The sequence below is a fragment of the Mustela erminea genome, chromosome 2 (genome assembly GCF_009829155.1).
Source record: "Mustela erminea isolate mMusErm1 chromosome 2, mMusErm1.Pri, whole genome shotgun sequence".
In the NCBI taxonomy this organism is placed as follows: Eukaryota; Metazoa; Chordata; class Mammalia; order Carnivora; family Mustelidae; genus Mustela; species Mustela erminea.
Genome location: NC_045615.1, coordinates 160,765,415 through 160,782,824, shown reverse-complemented (window position 1 = coordinate 160,782,824; position 17,410 = coordinate 160,765,415). Strand labels below are relative to the sequence as shown.

Here is a 17,410-nt window from a genome sequence, read left to right as displayed (position 1 = left end):
GAAAAGCTGGGTATCAATCAAATTTTATAAAACAAGACATTGATTCACTATATATACATTGAGAATGTCTTTCTTTTTTTTTCTTAAGATTTATTTATTTGACAGACAGAGATCAAAAGTAGGCAGAGAGACAGGCAGAGAGGGGGGAAGCAGGCTCCCTGCCGAGCAGAGAGCCCACCGCGGGGCTCGATCCAGGACCCCGATATCATGACCTGAGCCGAAGGCAGAGGCTTCAACCTACTGAGCCACCCAGACGCCCCAAGAATGTCTTTATATCTAACCGACCTTCAACGGGCAGTAGCTTTTATTATTCGTATATTTGTATATTCATTCATCAAGAATTACTTATTGAGCATCTACTATTTGCCAGGTACTATTCTAGGCTAAGAATTGGGGATAGAGTAATAAACAAAATGAAAAAAATTCCTTTTATTTTCTTATTCTTTTAGGTTTCTTGGCTCCTCAGCTATGCCAAAGCCTTAACTGTCTCTTAAATCCAACCAGTCTTCTTTTAAATGAAGTTTTTCTGGGCACATGGCCACTCAGGAGCTAGGCCATGTGCATAAGCTCTGAACCCTGGTATGGGGCAGAATTGATGCGGTCAGTGGTTCACATGCTTGAAAGAAAGCTGCTTGCTCTCCACCTGTGTCCTGACTCCTTCACATAGGCTACAAATCAGACATGCTATCAGATTCAACCACACAGAGTAAAAGACCCTAAGAGATGGTGAAAAAAAGTGTGTGACCCCTGGATGACTCTGGGACATAACAGCCCTAAACTGCCCACCAGCTCAACTTGGGAGAAAAGTAACTTTCTACTGTGGTTACGTCACTGCTGTTTGGTCCCTTTGGAACAGCTAAACCAGTGCAGATGTGCAGGCATCCACACATCATGTTGTGCACTATTTTAAAATACGAATCATGACCCTTACTATACCTGGTATATGTTTCAGACTCCCCACAGAAGATCCTTGATCTACTCTATGCCATGATTACCTCAATCACTGCTTCTTTTGTGCAGCTTCCTCATATTTTATATGTATCTATTATTACACTTATGACACTTTATTATATAGTTATTTCCACATTTACCTATTAGATGTGTCTTTCTTAAAAAAGGTCTTATTCTTTTTTGTATCACTCTATGTCTGACAGAGTCAGTACTTAATATTATTAAATGAAACACGTTAAATTGGGGACACCCTGGTGGCTCAGATGGCTGAGTTCAGCTCGGGTCATAATCTCAGGGTCCTGGGATGGGCCTCACCTCGGGCTCTCTGCTCACTGGGGAGCCTGCTTGTTCTCCTCGCTCTCCCTCTGCCCCTCCCCCTGCAGTTCTCTCTCTCTCTCTCTCTCAAATAAATAAAATTTTAAAAAACAAAAACAAAACACGTTAACTTGGTTTATTGTTTTTCTTTTTCTTTTTTTGTTTTGGTTAGGTTATAAATGAACTAATAATCTTTCCTATTCAAAAAATAAAGTTTAAAAATATCAATAAATGAAGATATTTTTCATATAGGATGCAGTGAAAATCTCTAATACACTATAGGTCAGAAAAATCAGTCCCAAACACTGGGTAGAAAAGGCCTTATTTTTAGTAATTAGATGCCAGGCAATCTCCGTGTTTATAAACACTTCAATTGTACAAACACCTTCAGTGACCGTAGCTCTTGTCAATTTCATTTACTAGGCACTGGTAAAAAGAGCAAGTCATAATACAGGTGAGTCAGACAGGGTCCACCGTCAAGGGAGTCACAGGCCTTCTCACATTTCTAGAAGGACAAAACCCTATTTTTTTAAGTGTATTTACTTTAGGGGCACCTCAGTAGCTCAGTCAATTGGGCCTCCAGCTCTCGATTCAGCTCTGGTCATGATGTCACTGAGATCGAGTCCCATGTTGGGCTCCACGCTCAGTAGGGTGTCTACTAGAAATTACCTCTGCCTCTCCCTCTGCCCCTTCCCATGCTCACACTCTCTTCTCTCTCTAAAATAATAAATTAATTTTTAAAAATCCATTTTAGAAAGTGTATTTATTTTTAGTAACCGCTACACCCAACATGGGGCTTGAACTCATGACCCTGGGTCAAGAAGCAGGTCTTGTCTGACTGAGCCAGCCAGGCACCCCAACAAAAAACTATCAATAAAAGTTCTAGGAGAAAACACTGCAGAGGGGGGGCTTTAGTGTGTCTTTTTTGTAAACTGCTCTAATTTAACCAAGTGCATAAGTTAATTTGATAATTTTAAAATGTCAAGTTATCTGGTCATAATTTTCTGTCTCTAGTAGAGTTTTCTATATTACAAGTTCAGACAAATCCTTTAAAAATTATCTAATTACTATCTGAAATTGAACTACTATTTGGAATATATATATATATATATATATATACTAGCCATACTAGCCAGGTACATGATTATGTCTCAACATTTTTAGAGAATCTACCTTAGTTTCATCTTTTTCATGGAAAGAACCATAATTTTAAAAGATATATTTCTTTATTTTAGAGACAGACAATGAGCAGGCAAGTGGGGGAGGGGCCGAGGGAGAGGGAGACTCCTGAAGCAGCCTCCCTGCTTTGTGCAGGGCTCGATCCCAGGACCCTGAGATCATGACCTGAACCAAAATCGAGGGTTGAGGGGCACCTGGGTGGCTCAGTGGGTTAAAGCCTCTGACTTCGGCTCAGGTCATGATCTCAGGGTCCTGGGATCGAGCCCTGCATCGGGCTCTCTGCTCAGCGGGGAGCCTGCTTCCCTCTCTCTCTCTCTGCCTGCATCTCTACTTGTGATTTCTCTCTGTCAAATAAATAAATAAAATCTTTAAAAAAAAAAAAAATCGAGGGCTGACCACCTAACAAACTGAGTCACGCAGGCAGCCCTGGATGTTAACTTTCTTAAGCTGCCAAAATGTGCCAAAGAGGTTGTATCATTTTACACTGCCACAATAGCGTAAGTGTTCTAATCTCTCCACATCCTTACCAATACTTGCTATGGTCCGTTTTTCTAATTTTAATTATTCCCACAGATGTACAGTGATAGCTCACGGTGGTTTTCGTCTGTATTTCTGTTAACAACTAATAATGCTGAGCATCTTTCAATGTGTTGGTCATCTGTTTGTCTGCCGTGTGTTTGTCACACTTTGATCAGGTATGTTCAAATCTTCTGCTCATTTTTAAAACTGGGTTTTTTTTTTATTATTGAGGTTTAAGAGCTCTTCATATATTATGGATTTATCAGTTAGATGATTTGCAAATATTTTATCCCAGCCTGTGATTTATCTTCTCTTAATAACATCTTTTAAAGAGCAAATGCTTTTTATTTTTATACAGTGCAATTTACTAATTTCTTCTTTTGTGGATTATGCTATGCTTTTCATTTCACATCTAAAAAAAAAAATCAGGGGCACCTGGGTGGCTCAGTGGGTTAAAGCCTCTGCCTTCGGCTCAGGTCATGATCCCAGAGTCCTAGGATCGAGCCCCACATCGGGTTCTCTGCTCAGCAGGGAGCCTGCTTCCTCCTCTCTCTCTCTCTGCCTGCCTCTCTGCCTACTCGTGATCTCTGTCAAATAAATAAATAAAATCTTTAAAAAAAAAATCACTCTCTAACTCAACTTTTTCTTCCACAGGTTTTATAATTTTAGGCATTATGTTTAGGTCTTTGATACATTTTGAGCTAATTATATATGATATGTCATGGGTCAGAGTTCATTTTACTGTATGCAGATATTCAATTGTTCCAGTACCATTTCTCGAAAAGATTAATGTTTCTCCATTAAAAATGACTTTGCAACATGTTTTAAGTCAGGTGTCCAAAACAAACAAACAAACAAACAAACAAACCCCATTGGGTTTTGGGGACTCTATTCTCTTCCACTATCATTTCGTCTTTTTTGATGTCAATACCACAGTGCCTTAAATACCACTGGCTTTATAAATCTTGAAATCAGGCAGATCTCTAACTTTGCTATTTGTCGAAGTTGTTTTAGTTATTCTAGATCCTTTGTATTTCCATATGAATCCTAGAATCAGCTTGCCAGTTTCTACCAAAAGAAAAAGGCTAAATGGAATTTTGATCAAGAATGTACTGCATCTACACATTACTCTGGGGACAACTGACATCTTAACAATAGCAGATTCACTGACCGTAAACATGGTACACCTCATTACTCACACCGGATTCACTGACCCATAAACATGGTACACCTCATTATTTATTAGATCTTAATTTCCCTCAGCTATGTCTTGAAATCTTCATGTATGGATCTTGCACATCTTTTGTAAGATTTATCTCTAAGTATTTCCTATTTTTTGATATTACTATAATTTTTCTTTACTTGTAACAGTATTTGCTTGTAATTTACTTGTAATAGCAAAAAATGGAAACAACTCAAGTGCCCACCTGACCGCACTGCCTAAAATCCCTAGATCGGTGCTGAACAGAAGTGGTGAAAGTGAACATCATTAACTTGCTCCTGTTCTTAGAAGAAAAGTATTGTTTTTCGCCTCCAAGTATAATGTTAGTTGTTGGTTTTTCTTAGACGCCTTCTGTCAGGTTGAGGGCATTAACTTCTGTTCCTAGTGTGCTGAGACTTTTTGATCAGAAATGAAGGTTCGATTCTCTCAAATGCTTTCTCTAGCTACTGAGATGATCAGATGGCTTTTATTTATAATTTGTTAATATGGTGAATTTTAATGATTGATCACTTAATGTTAAATGAACTAGTATTCCCAGGATAAACCCTACTTGGTGATGACATGTTATCCTTTTTTATATATATAGTGCTGGATTCTATTAGCTAAAATTTAGTTTATAATTTTAACAACTATTTTTTCCCAAAATTTTTATTTATTTATTTGACAGAGAGAGATCTCAAGTAAGAAGAGAGGCAGGCAGTGAGTGCTGTGAAGTGTGTAAACCTGGCAATTCACAGACCTGTACCCCTGGGGATAAAAATATATGTTTATAAAAAATAAAAAATTAAAAAAAAAAAAAAAAAAGAAGAGAGGCAGGCAGAGAGAGAGGAGGGGAAGGAAGCGGGCTCCCCGCTGAGCAGAGAGCCCAATGCTGGGCTCGATCCCAGGACCCTGAGACCATGACCTGAGCCAAAGGCAGAGGCTTAACCCACTGAGCCACCCAGGAGCCCCTACATCTATTTTTCATGAATGATAGCGGACTATATTTTTTGCCCGGTTTTGGTATCGAGGTAATGCTGACTATCCCAGGTGAAAAAGTAATCAGGTCCCTGTTACTTCATGCTAGCCAGAAGGAGAAGTCTGCTTTAGAGTCATTAGTTCAACTATTCCTTCCTAGCCTAGAATGTATGCATCATCATTAACGTCATTTTGCCTTTAGGGAAAATGGGGAATGGGGCCCAGAGAGCGATGGAACACAATTCCAATCTGGAACTAGGATTTGAATCCAGACAGTATAAATCTAAAATCCACTCTCTTAATCTGTTATACTACATAATACTATAATATTTAAGTAGTGTTAAAAAAGATTCTCAAAAAATAAAAAAACTTAAAACACAAAGATTCTCTTTAAACACGAAAATTAATTTATTTTTCATTAAGAAAAAGCATTCTACCTCTAAATGATACAAGTAGTCTGACCTGGAGCTCCTGTAATCACTTAAGCAGTATGGTGTTTGTTGAGAAGAATAAATGAGATGCCAGTTTCTTATACACTGAGTCAGGATCTACATAAACTATTAACTACTGAATATATTGAAAATGTTACTTAACAAAAAGCAAAGATCCACCTGGAAAAAAATAGTCTTATAAAGATGTCCTATAGTCCCCCAAAGTCTCCAAAGTCTAACCAAAACAGCACCAACAGGGCACATGGCTGGCTCAGTCAGTTGAGCACCCTATTGGTTTTGGCTCAGGTCATAATGTCATGGGCTATGGGACCAAGCCCTGTGTCAGACTGTGCGCTCAGTGGGGAATCTGCATAAAGATTCTTTCCCTCTGCCACTCCCCCCTCCCCTCTCTTTAGTATATAAATTCTATAGCTCAGGAATTTAAGACACAACATTTTAAGAAACTTGTTTTAAGTCTGCTATCCCATAAGTAGCAGAACAGGTATTCTTAGTTCTGTGGAGAACGAAGTCTCTACACCTCTAGAATATTTTCTAAAAATTCCCATTTTATTCATTTGCTTTTCACATTACAATATTATCATCCCTAACAAACAAGGAGCACTGCCAAGGGCCTTCTGGAAATAAGGAAAGTGCAACATCAGATTTTAGCAGACCACAATGCTATGCAACTGGTGCTGAGGTCTGAAGTAATGACAGCAGATGGGGCTTTCCCAATCTCTGACTGCATTAAACTGTTTTGCCCTCTTTCTAAAGCAAGCTTTCCTTCCATAAAACTAGCTGAGTGCTTTTCTCTACTTCTGATAGTCTATAGTGGGCACAGTTCAATTAGCTTGGACTACCAGCTGTTGGCTAAAACGCAGAATCCCTCTTAAGAGCAGGAAGGGAAGAGGGATAACAGCTACTCAAATAATTCCAGGCCTGCGGCAAGATGGTTTTGGGCAAAGAGCCTGGAGTCTTGAAGACCGCCAACACTCAAATACCTATTCTGCCTCACACCAGCTGTGAGACCTTGGAAAAATTATTTAACCTCTTTGGCCTTCATCCATAAAATGGGGATGATAATTTGTCCTCTCATAGTGCTGAAGATTAAGAGAGAAAATATATGAAATGAAGAGTGTTAAGAAGAGTGCCTGGTACTTCCTGGGCACTGCTTAAATCTTATTATCAATATCACTATTATTCTATAGTTACTGAACAGGAAAAAGTACTTTAGAGATCCCTTAGCATAAAGAAGATTTTAGCAAATAACTGTATATCTAAAAACAAAGTCCTATAAACCTGACCTATGTACATCAGAGTCCAAAAAATAGCTTTGAAAGTTGATTTCTAGCATATTCTCTAAGTAGACAGTTTTTAAAACACAAGGAAGGATAATCAAAAAAATTCATAAAAATAAAGCAAATTACTCAATTCCATGATGGCAGTATTAAATACCTACTATGGGCTTAGCCTTATGCAATGTTCCATAACATCTAACCCTATTCTCAATAAACCTAGAATATTAGATCTAACCCTATTCTCAATAAACTTAGAATATTAGAGAGCAAAAAATACATACATGTAATAATCAAATAAAGCAAAAATATTATATCATTGAGGGGCACATGAAGGAATTCTCAAATACCATTAAAATTTACGAGTTTAATCTACAGAATAAAAAAATTGTCTGTCTGCATACCTAGTGCTACTCCTGATGCTGGTGCCAATAACAAGTTCAAAGGAGAGGCATGTTCTATTATAAATTATCAGTCACTCAAGCAAAACAAAGATGGCTATTTAATAATTTCCATTGTAACTTACTGTTGCTATTTTGGTCTCGAGAAAGTTTTCCCTTTCTTCATCTACCTTAATTTCATGTCCCATTTTAAATAATTCAAGCATTTTGGGGATGTCACGGCCAATGGAATCTGGTAAGAAAAATTTAAAATCCAAAGTTAATACTACATATAAACAAGTAACAAAAATTACAGAATAAGAGAAATATTCATCCTATATTAAGATATAGTAAACAAGTCATGGCAGACAGACTAATTTAGAGTGTTGCATGCCCTTCCATGACCCCTCCCCGTGAGTGTGAATGGCAGCTACAACTTGCTTCTAAGCAAGAGACAGAATGCTCATATACACATGATTACATTACATAAAACTGTTAATGCTGACCCTGGAGGAGACTCTCTGCTTTACTGGTTTTGAAGAAGCAGCTGCAGTGTTTAAAGCTGACATAGGAAAAGGGCCCCACGACAAGAAACTGATGCCCTCAACCTAGCAGCCTGCAAGGAGCTGAATCCCGGCCCAAAGCCATGTGAGTCCAGAAGTGGATCCTCCCTCAGTCAAGTGTCAGATGAAACCACAGGCCTGACTGATACCTTGATCGAAGCTTCATGAGACGCTGAAGCAGAGAACCCAGCTTAGATGTACACACACTCCTAACACACCATGAGATAGTAAATGTGTGCGGCTTTTTGTTTTTTTGTTTTTTTTTTAATTTATTTGACAGAGATCCCAAGTAGGCAGAGAGGCAGGCAGAGAGAGAGGGGGAGGCAGGCTCCCCACTGAGCAGAGAGCCCGATGTGGGGCTCGATCCCAGGACCCTAGGATCATGACCTGAGCCGAAAGCAGAGGCTTTAACCCACTGAGCCACCCAGGTGCCCCAAATGTGCACTGTTTTATGACACTAAATTTGTGGTAATATCTGCCTTCAGCTCAGGTCATGATCCCAGGGACTGAGCCCAGCATGGGACTTCCTGCTCGGTGGGAAGCCTGCTTCTCCCTCTCCCACTCCCCCTGCTTGTGTTCCCTCTCTCACTGTCTCTGTCAAATAAATAAATAAAATCTTTAAAAAAAAAAATAAGAATTGAAACTCAACTTATTGGATTCTATTGTCACTTTGTCCTCCACTATGGAAGAAAAGAGTACAACTGAATACAGAAAGAAAAAAAGGAAGTCAAGGTAAAAATGAAGAATTTTCAAAGAATCACACAGAAGACTTGAAAAATAAACTGTACCTTCCAACTTTCAGTCATTAATATTTAACTCAAATTTAATACACAAAAATACGAGTTTTTAATATTTCATGACACCATACCTTAACTTGAAAAAGTTTCAATTCTGTACATAGAAAATATGAATTATTTAATTGAAGAGTAAGAAATACAATAAGGGATGTGCTACTATAGACACATCACTTATATGTCTCTAGTAACTCTTCCCATGATAAGTCAACATGAGGATCTCATTATATAAAGTACAGAATATTGGGGCGCCTGGGTGGCTCAGTGGGTTAAAGCCTCTGCCTTTGGCTCAGGTCATGATCTCAGGGTCCTGGGATCGAGTCCCGCATCGGGCTCTCTGCTCAGCAGGGAGCCTGCTCCCCCACCCCCGGCCTGCCTCTCTGCCTACTTGTGATCTCTGTCTGTCAAATAAATAAATTAAAAAAAATAAAGTACAGTGTATCTTCAGCATACATTACTTCCAAGGATCACCTGGGGAGTTGTTCAGTATGGCTCAGAAGCACTTCAGGACAATGAAAGCAATTATCCACAAGGAACTTAAAATCTAACTGAAACTGATGGAGAGAAAAGGGACTTGCAAATAGAACAACTACTAAAAAATACTACTTTTTTTTAAGTATCACATTCTGATGTAACTATACTAAACAGTATGAAAAAAAGCTTAATAAAAACAGTAAATGCTAATAGTGGTGTACAAAAAATAGGAACCTGGTTAAATAATTTATTATCACTACTTACACTTGTTTCTTAAGAATAGTACCTTCTAGTGAAATAAGTCAAGCAGAGAGAGTCAATTATCATATGGTTTCACTTATTTGTGGAGCATAACAAATAGCATGGAGGACATGGGGAGTTAGAGAGGAGAAGGGAGTTGGGGGAAATTGGAAGGGGAGGTGAACCATGAGAGACTATGGACTCTGAAAAACAATCTGAGGGGTTTGAAGGGGCAGTGGGGGTGGGAGGTTGGGGTACCAGGTGGTGGGTATTAGGGAGGGCACGGATTGCATGGAGCACTGGGTGTGGTGCAAAAACAATAAATACTGTTACGCTGAAAATAAATTAAAAAAAAATTTTTTTTAAATTAAAAGTCTGCCTAACAGTGCTCTTCAATAAAAATAGAATATGAAAAAAAAAAAGAATAGTACCTTCTACGAAGTGACAGCTCAAGAATGATGTTAACTAACCTAAATCTATAACCATAATGCCTTCCTTTCTGTCACTGCGAATTGAGAGTCATGCTCTTCGCAACGGCCAACCCTCTCCATTCGTGCACTGGATCGCACCACTCCCTCTCTCTACTGTCCCACCAACTTCCTTAGACATGCTTTTCTAAATCATCGTCATCAGCTTGCAAACCTGCTATAAAATCTCCCATCTTAAAATAAACCAAGTCTGCAACTTCATACTGTCTTCCAGTGATCAAGACTTCCCTGAAGGGCGTTTAAGTTTTCAAACAGCTGTCTATTTCTACTTTTTCTCCTTCCATTTCCTCTTAAATCTATTTCAATCAGGTTATCATCCACTGAAATGGTATTTTCAAGGTCACCAATGACATTCACAATGACAAATCCAATAATCATTTCTCAGTGTTCCTCTGACTTGACCTATCAATAGCAGTTCAGAGTGTATCCCTCCTTTTCCTACAACAGCCTGACTTGTCCTCGGAAACACTGTTCTCACTGCCGGTTCCACTCAGTTTGTTGGCTGAGCCAGCGGGCGACTTACAAGGACTTCACTACCTTAGGCCTCAGTCACTTGACTTCTCCTTCTATTCAATCACACCTCAGCAATCTCATCAGGACACGTGGCTTTAAAAACCATTTATCTACCAATAACTGCCAAATTTGTATCTCCCACCACAGCCTCTCTCTTCCAATCACCTACTTGGTATCTCTGCCTAGATGCAGGTAGATAATTAATAAGGAGTATAAAAGAACAAATGTTTGCTGAAAGAATGAATAAATGTCATAATTTTGAGTCTGATTTCATAGTGAAATTATGAGTGTGAAAGACCAGGGCTTAGAAAGAAAACAGAAACAGTTTTGCATTAACATACTGAAGAGAAGGTTCTGATGCGGTATTGAAAAAATATATACAGCATGTGTACAGTTAGAATAAGAAACCAGAAAAAAGTGACAGACTGGGGGTAATGATGCATATTTGAGTTTTCAGGCCAATTCTATCCCAAAACAAATAAAATTTTCTTTTTTTGACCTTACATATTCCTTTTTCTACCTCTTTGTCCTATAACCAAAGTGTGTCAATGTTCATTTGCATTTATCTTATGAGCAAGATATTGAGCATCATTTCTAGTGCTTAATGGCCACTTATACAGCTTCTTTTGTAAACTGCCTGTTCAGTTCTTTTGCCCCTTTTTAAAAGCAGTCTTCTTACTGAGTCTTAAGAGTTCTTTGTACATTCTAGAAATAGTCCTTTGTCAAGACAAATATGCAGCAAATATTTTCCCACAAACTGTGGACTGTCTTTTCATCTTCTTAATGGCGTCTTCCCATGAGCCATGTTCTTAATTTTGATAGTCCATTGTAGCAATTTTTTCTTCTATGGCTCACGCTTTTTGTGTCCTAAGAAATCTTTGCCTAATCCAGAGCTGTAAAAATTTTCTTCCAGAAAATTTTCTTCTAGAATTTCATGGCTTTAGCCCTTATAATTAGATCTGTGATCCATTTTTAATTAATATCTGTGTTTGATGTGGGGAAAGGGATATCGAGTTATTTAAGAAACAGTCACTGAAAACTATTCTTTCCCCATACAACCTTGGCAGCTTTGTCAAAAATCGTTTGTTCCTTAGGCATGGGTCTGTTCGTTAACTCTCAATGTTTGATCTATACACATCCATCTTTACGCCGCACCACACCGCCCTCATTACTACAGCACAGAAGTCAGGTCGTGCAGGACCTCCAATTCTGTTCTTCCTTTTTAAAAACATTTTTTATTCCAGGTCCTTTATATTTCCACTACATACTAGAATAAGTTTGTCAATTTCCAAAAAAAAAAAATTTTTTTTAAGCTTTCTGGGAGCTTGACTGGGACTGCACTGAATCTGTAGAAAATGTAGGGAAAAATCCCGCTCAACAATATAGCCTTCAAATCCACAGCAATGCCATGTCCCTTGATTTATTTAAGTATGAATTAGGTATTCCTGATACTTTCAGCAATATTTAGCAGTTTTCTGTAAGTAGGTCCTGCATATTTTGTTAAAATTTTTTCCTTATTTTGACTCACTATTCCTTTGACTTTTTTATTCTCTTATTAATGGAACTGTTTTATAAATTTCATTTTGATTAGCTATTGCTGGTATAGAAAAACAGTTGATTTTGTGTATTGATCTTAAATACTGTAACCTCACTAAATTCACTTATTAGAATTCACTCATTTAGAATCCTAACTTCTGGGCATAAAGACAGTTTTATTTCTTCCTTTCCCATATGTATGCCCTTTATTTCACTGGCCTTCGGTACAATGTTGAACATAAGTGGGGAGAGCACAAACCTTTACCTTGTTGCTGATTTTAGGTAGAAAGCATTCAGTCTTTTTTTTTTTTTTTAAGATTTTTTTTATTTATTTGACTGACAGAGATCACAAGTAGATAGAGAGGCAGGCAGAGAGAGAGTTTCGGCTCCTCACCAAGCAGGGAGCCAGATGTGGGGCTCCATCCCAGGATCCTGGAATCATGACCTGAGCCAAAGGCAGAGGCTTTAACCTACTGAGCCACCCAGGTGCCCCCGAAAGCATTCAGTCTTAATGGTCTCATCATTAAGAATGATACGAGCTATTTATTTTTCATAGATGTGCTTTGTCAAGCTGAAGAAGTTCACTTCTGTTTCTAGTATTCTGAGTTCTTAGCACGGCTGTGAAATTTTGTTAAATGTTTTCCCTGGATCTAGGGAGATGATCTTAAGATCTTTTTCCTTTATTCTACTAACATGATATATGATATTGATGTTCAGATGTTAAACTAACTTTGCAATCCTAGAATAAACCTCCTGCGTTAATGTTTACTAACCTTTATATACATACCTACATATATACATAAAAACATACTGCCAGATTCAATTTGCTAATATTTTGTTAAGAATTTGTGCTTCTGGGGCACCAGGGTGGCTCAGTGGGTTAAAGCCTCTGCCTTTGGCTCAGGTCATGGTCCCAGGGTCCTGGGATTGAGCCCCACATCGGGTTCTCTGCTCAGTGGCCCTGCTTCCTCCTCTCTTTGTGCCTGCCTCTCTGCCTATTTGTGATCTCTGTCTGTCAAATAAATAAATTTTTAAAAATCTTAAAAAAAAAAGAATTTGTGCTTCTATGTTCGTGAGGGATATTGGTCTGTTGTTAGCTTATGATATCCCTGTCTACCTCTGATATCTACCTATGATATGCTGAGCTCATAAAATGAATTGGTAAGTGTTTCTTCACCATTATTTTCTAAAAGAAGTTGCGATAGATTGGTATTATTTTTGCCTTAAATGTCGGATAGAATTCACCAGTAAGAAATCATGTGGCCCTGAACTTTTCACTGTGGGAAGCTGTAAATTACTAATTCAATTTCTTCAGCTGATATAGATCCATGGAGATTTTCTATTCTCTTTTAGACACTGTGGTGATCTGTGTCTTACAAGGAATTTGCCCATTTCATTGGCATAAAGTTGTTCCTAACAGTCCTTCTCTCAAAAGTCTGTTTTGTCTGGTATTAATATAGTCAATCCAAGTCACTAATCCTTACTGTATCTTTTTTTTTTTTTAAGATTTTATTTATTTATTTATCTGACAGAGAGAGACAGAAAGAGTCCAAGTAGGAGAAACGGCAGTCAGAGGGAGAGGGAGAAGCAGGCTCCCTGCTGAGCAGAGAGGCCGATGTGGAGCTGGATCCCAGGACCTGGGATCATGATCTCAGCTGAAGGCAGATGCTTACCCAATTGAGCCACCCAGGAGCACCTTGTTGGTGTATCTTTACCTATCATTTAACTTTCAACCTATTCGTGTACTTGCATATAAAGTGTCTCCTGTAAACACCATATAACTGAATTGTTTTTTCCTCTGTTTTATAATCCCTGCCTTTTGGGTGGAATGTTTATTCATTCCATTTCCAATTAACAAAACTAATGATATGGCTGGATTTAGGTCTTCATTTGATGTGTCTTCTACTTGTCTGATCTCATATGCTCTGTTCTCCTTTAATGCCTTCTTTTCTTTCAAACAAAAATATTTTAGTTTATCTTTTTCATTTTTTATTCCTCTACTTAGTTTTAACCTGCGTCTCTTCGTGTAGGTTTCTTACTCACTCCGGAGATCACCGTGCGCGTGCTTACTTATCCCAACCTACTTCATCTTCACACTGACTTCCCGGAAAACAGGATAAATTTGTGCCAGCCTAAGTCCATCTTCCCTCCACCACCCGATATTACGATCCTGCCCAAACCTATTTCACTTCCCATATATTCATAGTATACACCGGGTTATTCACAACAGAAATCAAGGACTCATTCTAGATCCCTCCCTCTCCCTTAACCCCACATCTAACCCCTAACCCCTGCTCCTTCAGCCTCCTCGCTGTGCCACAACAGCTCTCCTCCTCTCCGCTTTTACTGCCGCTGCTCAAACTCTGTCCTTACTCATCTTATACTTAGACTACCACATTAGCCTCCTACTGGTCTCTATTAGAGTCTCATCATTTCCCTTTCAGCACACTGTCACTTACACAGCTCCCACACAGTCATTCTAATATGCAAATCTTACATCATTCTTCTGAGCACCATTTTTCAATGGCTCCTGCATAAAGGATCACATCTAATCTCCACAGTACGTCACACAAAGCTCTCGGTGATCTGGCCCACTGCCTATCACTGTCTAGCCCCACTGACCACCACTATCTGATAAAACGTTACGTGCCAAATGACAGAAAGGTATTTATAATTTCCTGAATACAACTGGGTTTCTCATACTTTTGTTCGTAGTATAGGCCATTTCTTCTATCTGGAATGTTCTCCCCATGCATGTCAGAAGAAAATACCTACTCATGCTTCACCTCTTCAGTGCTGTTTCTTTCCTATAATCAGATTCTACAAAGTAGTCCTCCGTTCCTCTCGGCACGTTGCACGCTGTACACGAGTTCACTTTCCGCGTTTTAGTGCAGCGGTTTATTCTTGCCTCTCTGGCCTCTCAAAGTTTATCTCCTAAAAGACGAGAACTACCTTTTTCTCTTTTAATCCTCAATACTACGTGCACTACCTGGCACACAACAGGTACTCAGCTGTTACCTATGTGCTTATTCAGTAAATGACTGGTGAAAGTAGAAACGATCTATGAAGGCGTGAAAAAGAATGCCTCCTCCTAAACCAACTGCAGAGAACAAGCGGCTTCCTCAGGAACTGCAGGGAGTTAGTAACAGCCGCAGTGCATTTATGATCTGTTCTTATCACCCAGCCCACGCTAAGCTCTTACATACACTGTAACAAAAACACTAGACAGAGATGTTATCATGAGACCCATTTTGTAGATGCATAAACAGAGGCACAAAAATGTTAAAAAGCTGGTTCAAGGTCATAGTAGGTGATAAATCCAAGACTGAGAGAGGTTTATATTAACTACTGTTCTATTCTGCTTTTCAATATAGCCCAATGTTAAACCTTCATTGCTGTTTCTAGGCCTCTGCGAGCCTGTCCTGCCAGGTAACTGCTCCATTCTTCGCCTTCTCGCTTCTCCGTGCTTCTCTCAGTACTCTGTACTCTGCAACTTCTCTCCTGTTCCTTCTTCCTTTCCCTTTCTCTCCCTCCAATTCTACCAGTTTCCGCAATGAACATAAGCAGGACTAAACTGTATGACCAGGTATTTCGCCCTCACATTCTCTTTTCCTCTTTACCCAAAAACATTATAGGAAAGAAGCAAGGAGAATAAAACAAGGGACAACAAAGTAGGAACAGTAGGAAAGGAGGTGAATAAAGATTGTATAGTATAAAAGAAGTCTCAAGAAACAAAAAAAAACTTCTAAGAAGAGATCTTTGAATGTGGCAGAAGAAAGACTGATGATTACTACTGAGCGCAAGTTCAGCGGAATTATGAGAGGGAAGGACGGACGACAGACTAACACTTGGTAAGGCAGTGGGGACACCCAACCCGGGAAGACCACCTGTTTAAAAAAACTTCGTATGAAACAACAGAAAAGATCGGATCCTAGCTAGAAAGGATAGCTAAGTCAAATAAAGGTTTTGGGGGTATGTGTTTTGTTTTTTGTTGTTTTGTTTAACTAGAGAATCTAAGCATGATTAAATATTAAATTAAACCAGTTTGCCTGTTGCAAAAAACAAAACTGATAGTTCTGTGACAGGACCTTGTCTGTCTTGTTCATACTCAGCACACTCAAGGCTTGGGAGGTAGTAGTTACTCAATAACTGTACATACAATTACTCTAATCCAGAAAAATCTATAAATTATAGTTAATTCGTTCCTCAGTTGATTAATTTAATGCTGTATCTTCTATCAACTGAATGTTGCATTAAATGTGCATTCATAGTACAAAATATTTTTTTGTTTTTTTGTTTTCCTTTACGCAGTTAGGAGCCATTGAAAAGTATTTGTTGAGTCCCACTGTGTGCCACATTATTACTCTACACCATGGGAACAGAGTAGTGAACAAAAATAAAAAATGCTCATACTTCAGTCAGAAGAACCAAGTACACATTCACAACAAAAAAGATATAAAATGAAAGACAAAAATCATCTGATTATCTCAGTAGATACAGAAAAAAGTGACAAATTTCAACATCTACTCATGATAAAAACTCTCAACATCGATATAGAAGGAACATACCTCAATCTAATAAAGGCAGAATGTGACAAATCTACAGTTAACACTATACTCAAACTGGAAGTTTTTCCTCAAAAATTAGGAGTAAGATAAGGATGTCCACTCTTGCCACTTTCATTCAACACCTACTAGAAGTCTTAGCCACAGCAATTAGACAAGAAAAAAATAAATAAAAGGCATCCAAACTGGTAAGAAAAAAGAAAACCGTTACTATTTGCTGATAATATAATGCTATAAAGAAAACCCTAGGGGGGCCTAAGTGGCTCAGTGGGTTAAGGCCTCTGCCGTCGGCTCGGGTAGTGATCTCAGGGTCCTGGGATCGAGCCCCATATTGGGCTCTCTGCTCGGCAGGGATCCTGCTTCCTCCTCTGTCTCTGCCTGCCTCTCTCTCTGCCCACTTGTGATCTCTGTCTATCAAATAAATAAATAAAATCTTAAAAAAAAACCCCTAAAAACCACTAAGAAATATTAAAAGTAATAAGGGTTGTCTGGGTGGCTCAGTTGATTGTCTGTCTTTGGCTCAGGTCATGATTTCAGAGTCCTGGGATCAAGCCCCACATCGGCTCTACACTCAGTGAGAAGTCTGCTTCTCGGGGTGCCTGGGTGGCTCAGTGGGTTAAAGCTTCTGCCTTCGGCTCAGTTCATGATCTCGGGGTCCTGCGACTGAGCCCCACATCAGGCTCTCTGCTCAGCGGGGAGCCTGCTTCCCCCTCTCTCTCTCTGCCTGCCTCTCTGCCTACTTGTGATCTCTGTCTGTCAAATAAATAAATAAAATCTTTTTAAAAAAGTCTGCTTCTCCCTCTCCCTTTGCCCCTGCTCATGCTAGCTCTCTCTCTAATAAATAAATAAAATCTTTTTTTTTAAAGACAGACCTTATTTATTTATTTTTTAAAGATTTTATTTATTTATTTGATAGAGAGCACAAGTAGGCAGAGAGGCAGGCAGAGAGAGGTGGTGGGGGGTTGGGGGGGGAGCAGGCTTCCTGCTG

The 17,410-nt window shown here is 38.9% G+C and overlaps 1 protein-coding gene across 4 annotated transcripts in view; it reads right to left on the bottom strand.

Moving 5' to 3' along the window:
- The window catches only part of MRPL1 (mitochondrial ribosomal protein L1), a 108,467-nt gene that overhangs the window by 39,653 nt on the left and 51,404 nt on the right, over positions 1-17,410 (bottom strand). For all 4 annotated transcript variants that reach the window (XM_032334680.1, XM_032334683.1, XM_032334681.1 and 1 more), the window contains exon 7: positions 7,396-7,502. In XM_032334680.1, coding sequence (XP_032190571.1) covers positions 7,396-7,502 — 107 coding nt within the window. The remainder of the gene's footprint in view (positions 1-7,395; positions 7,503-17,410) is intronic.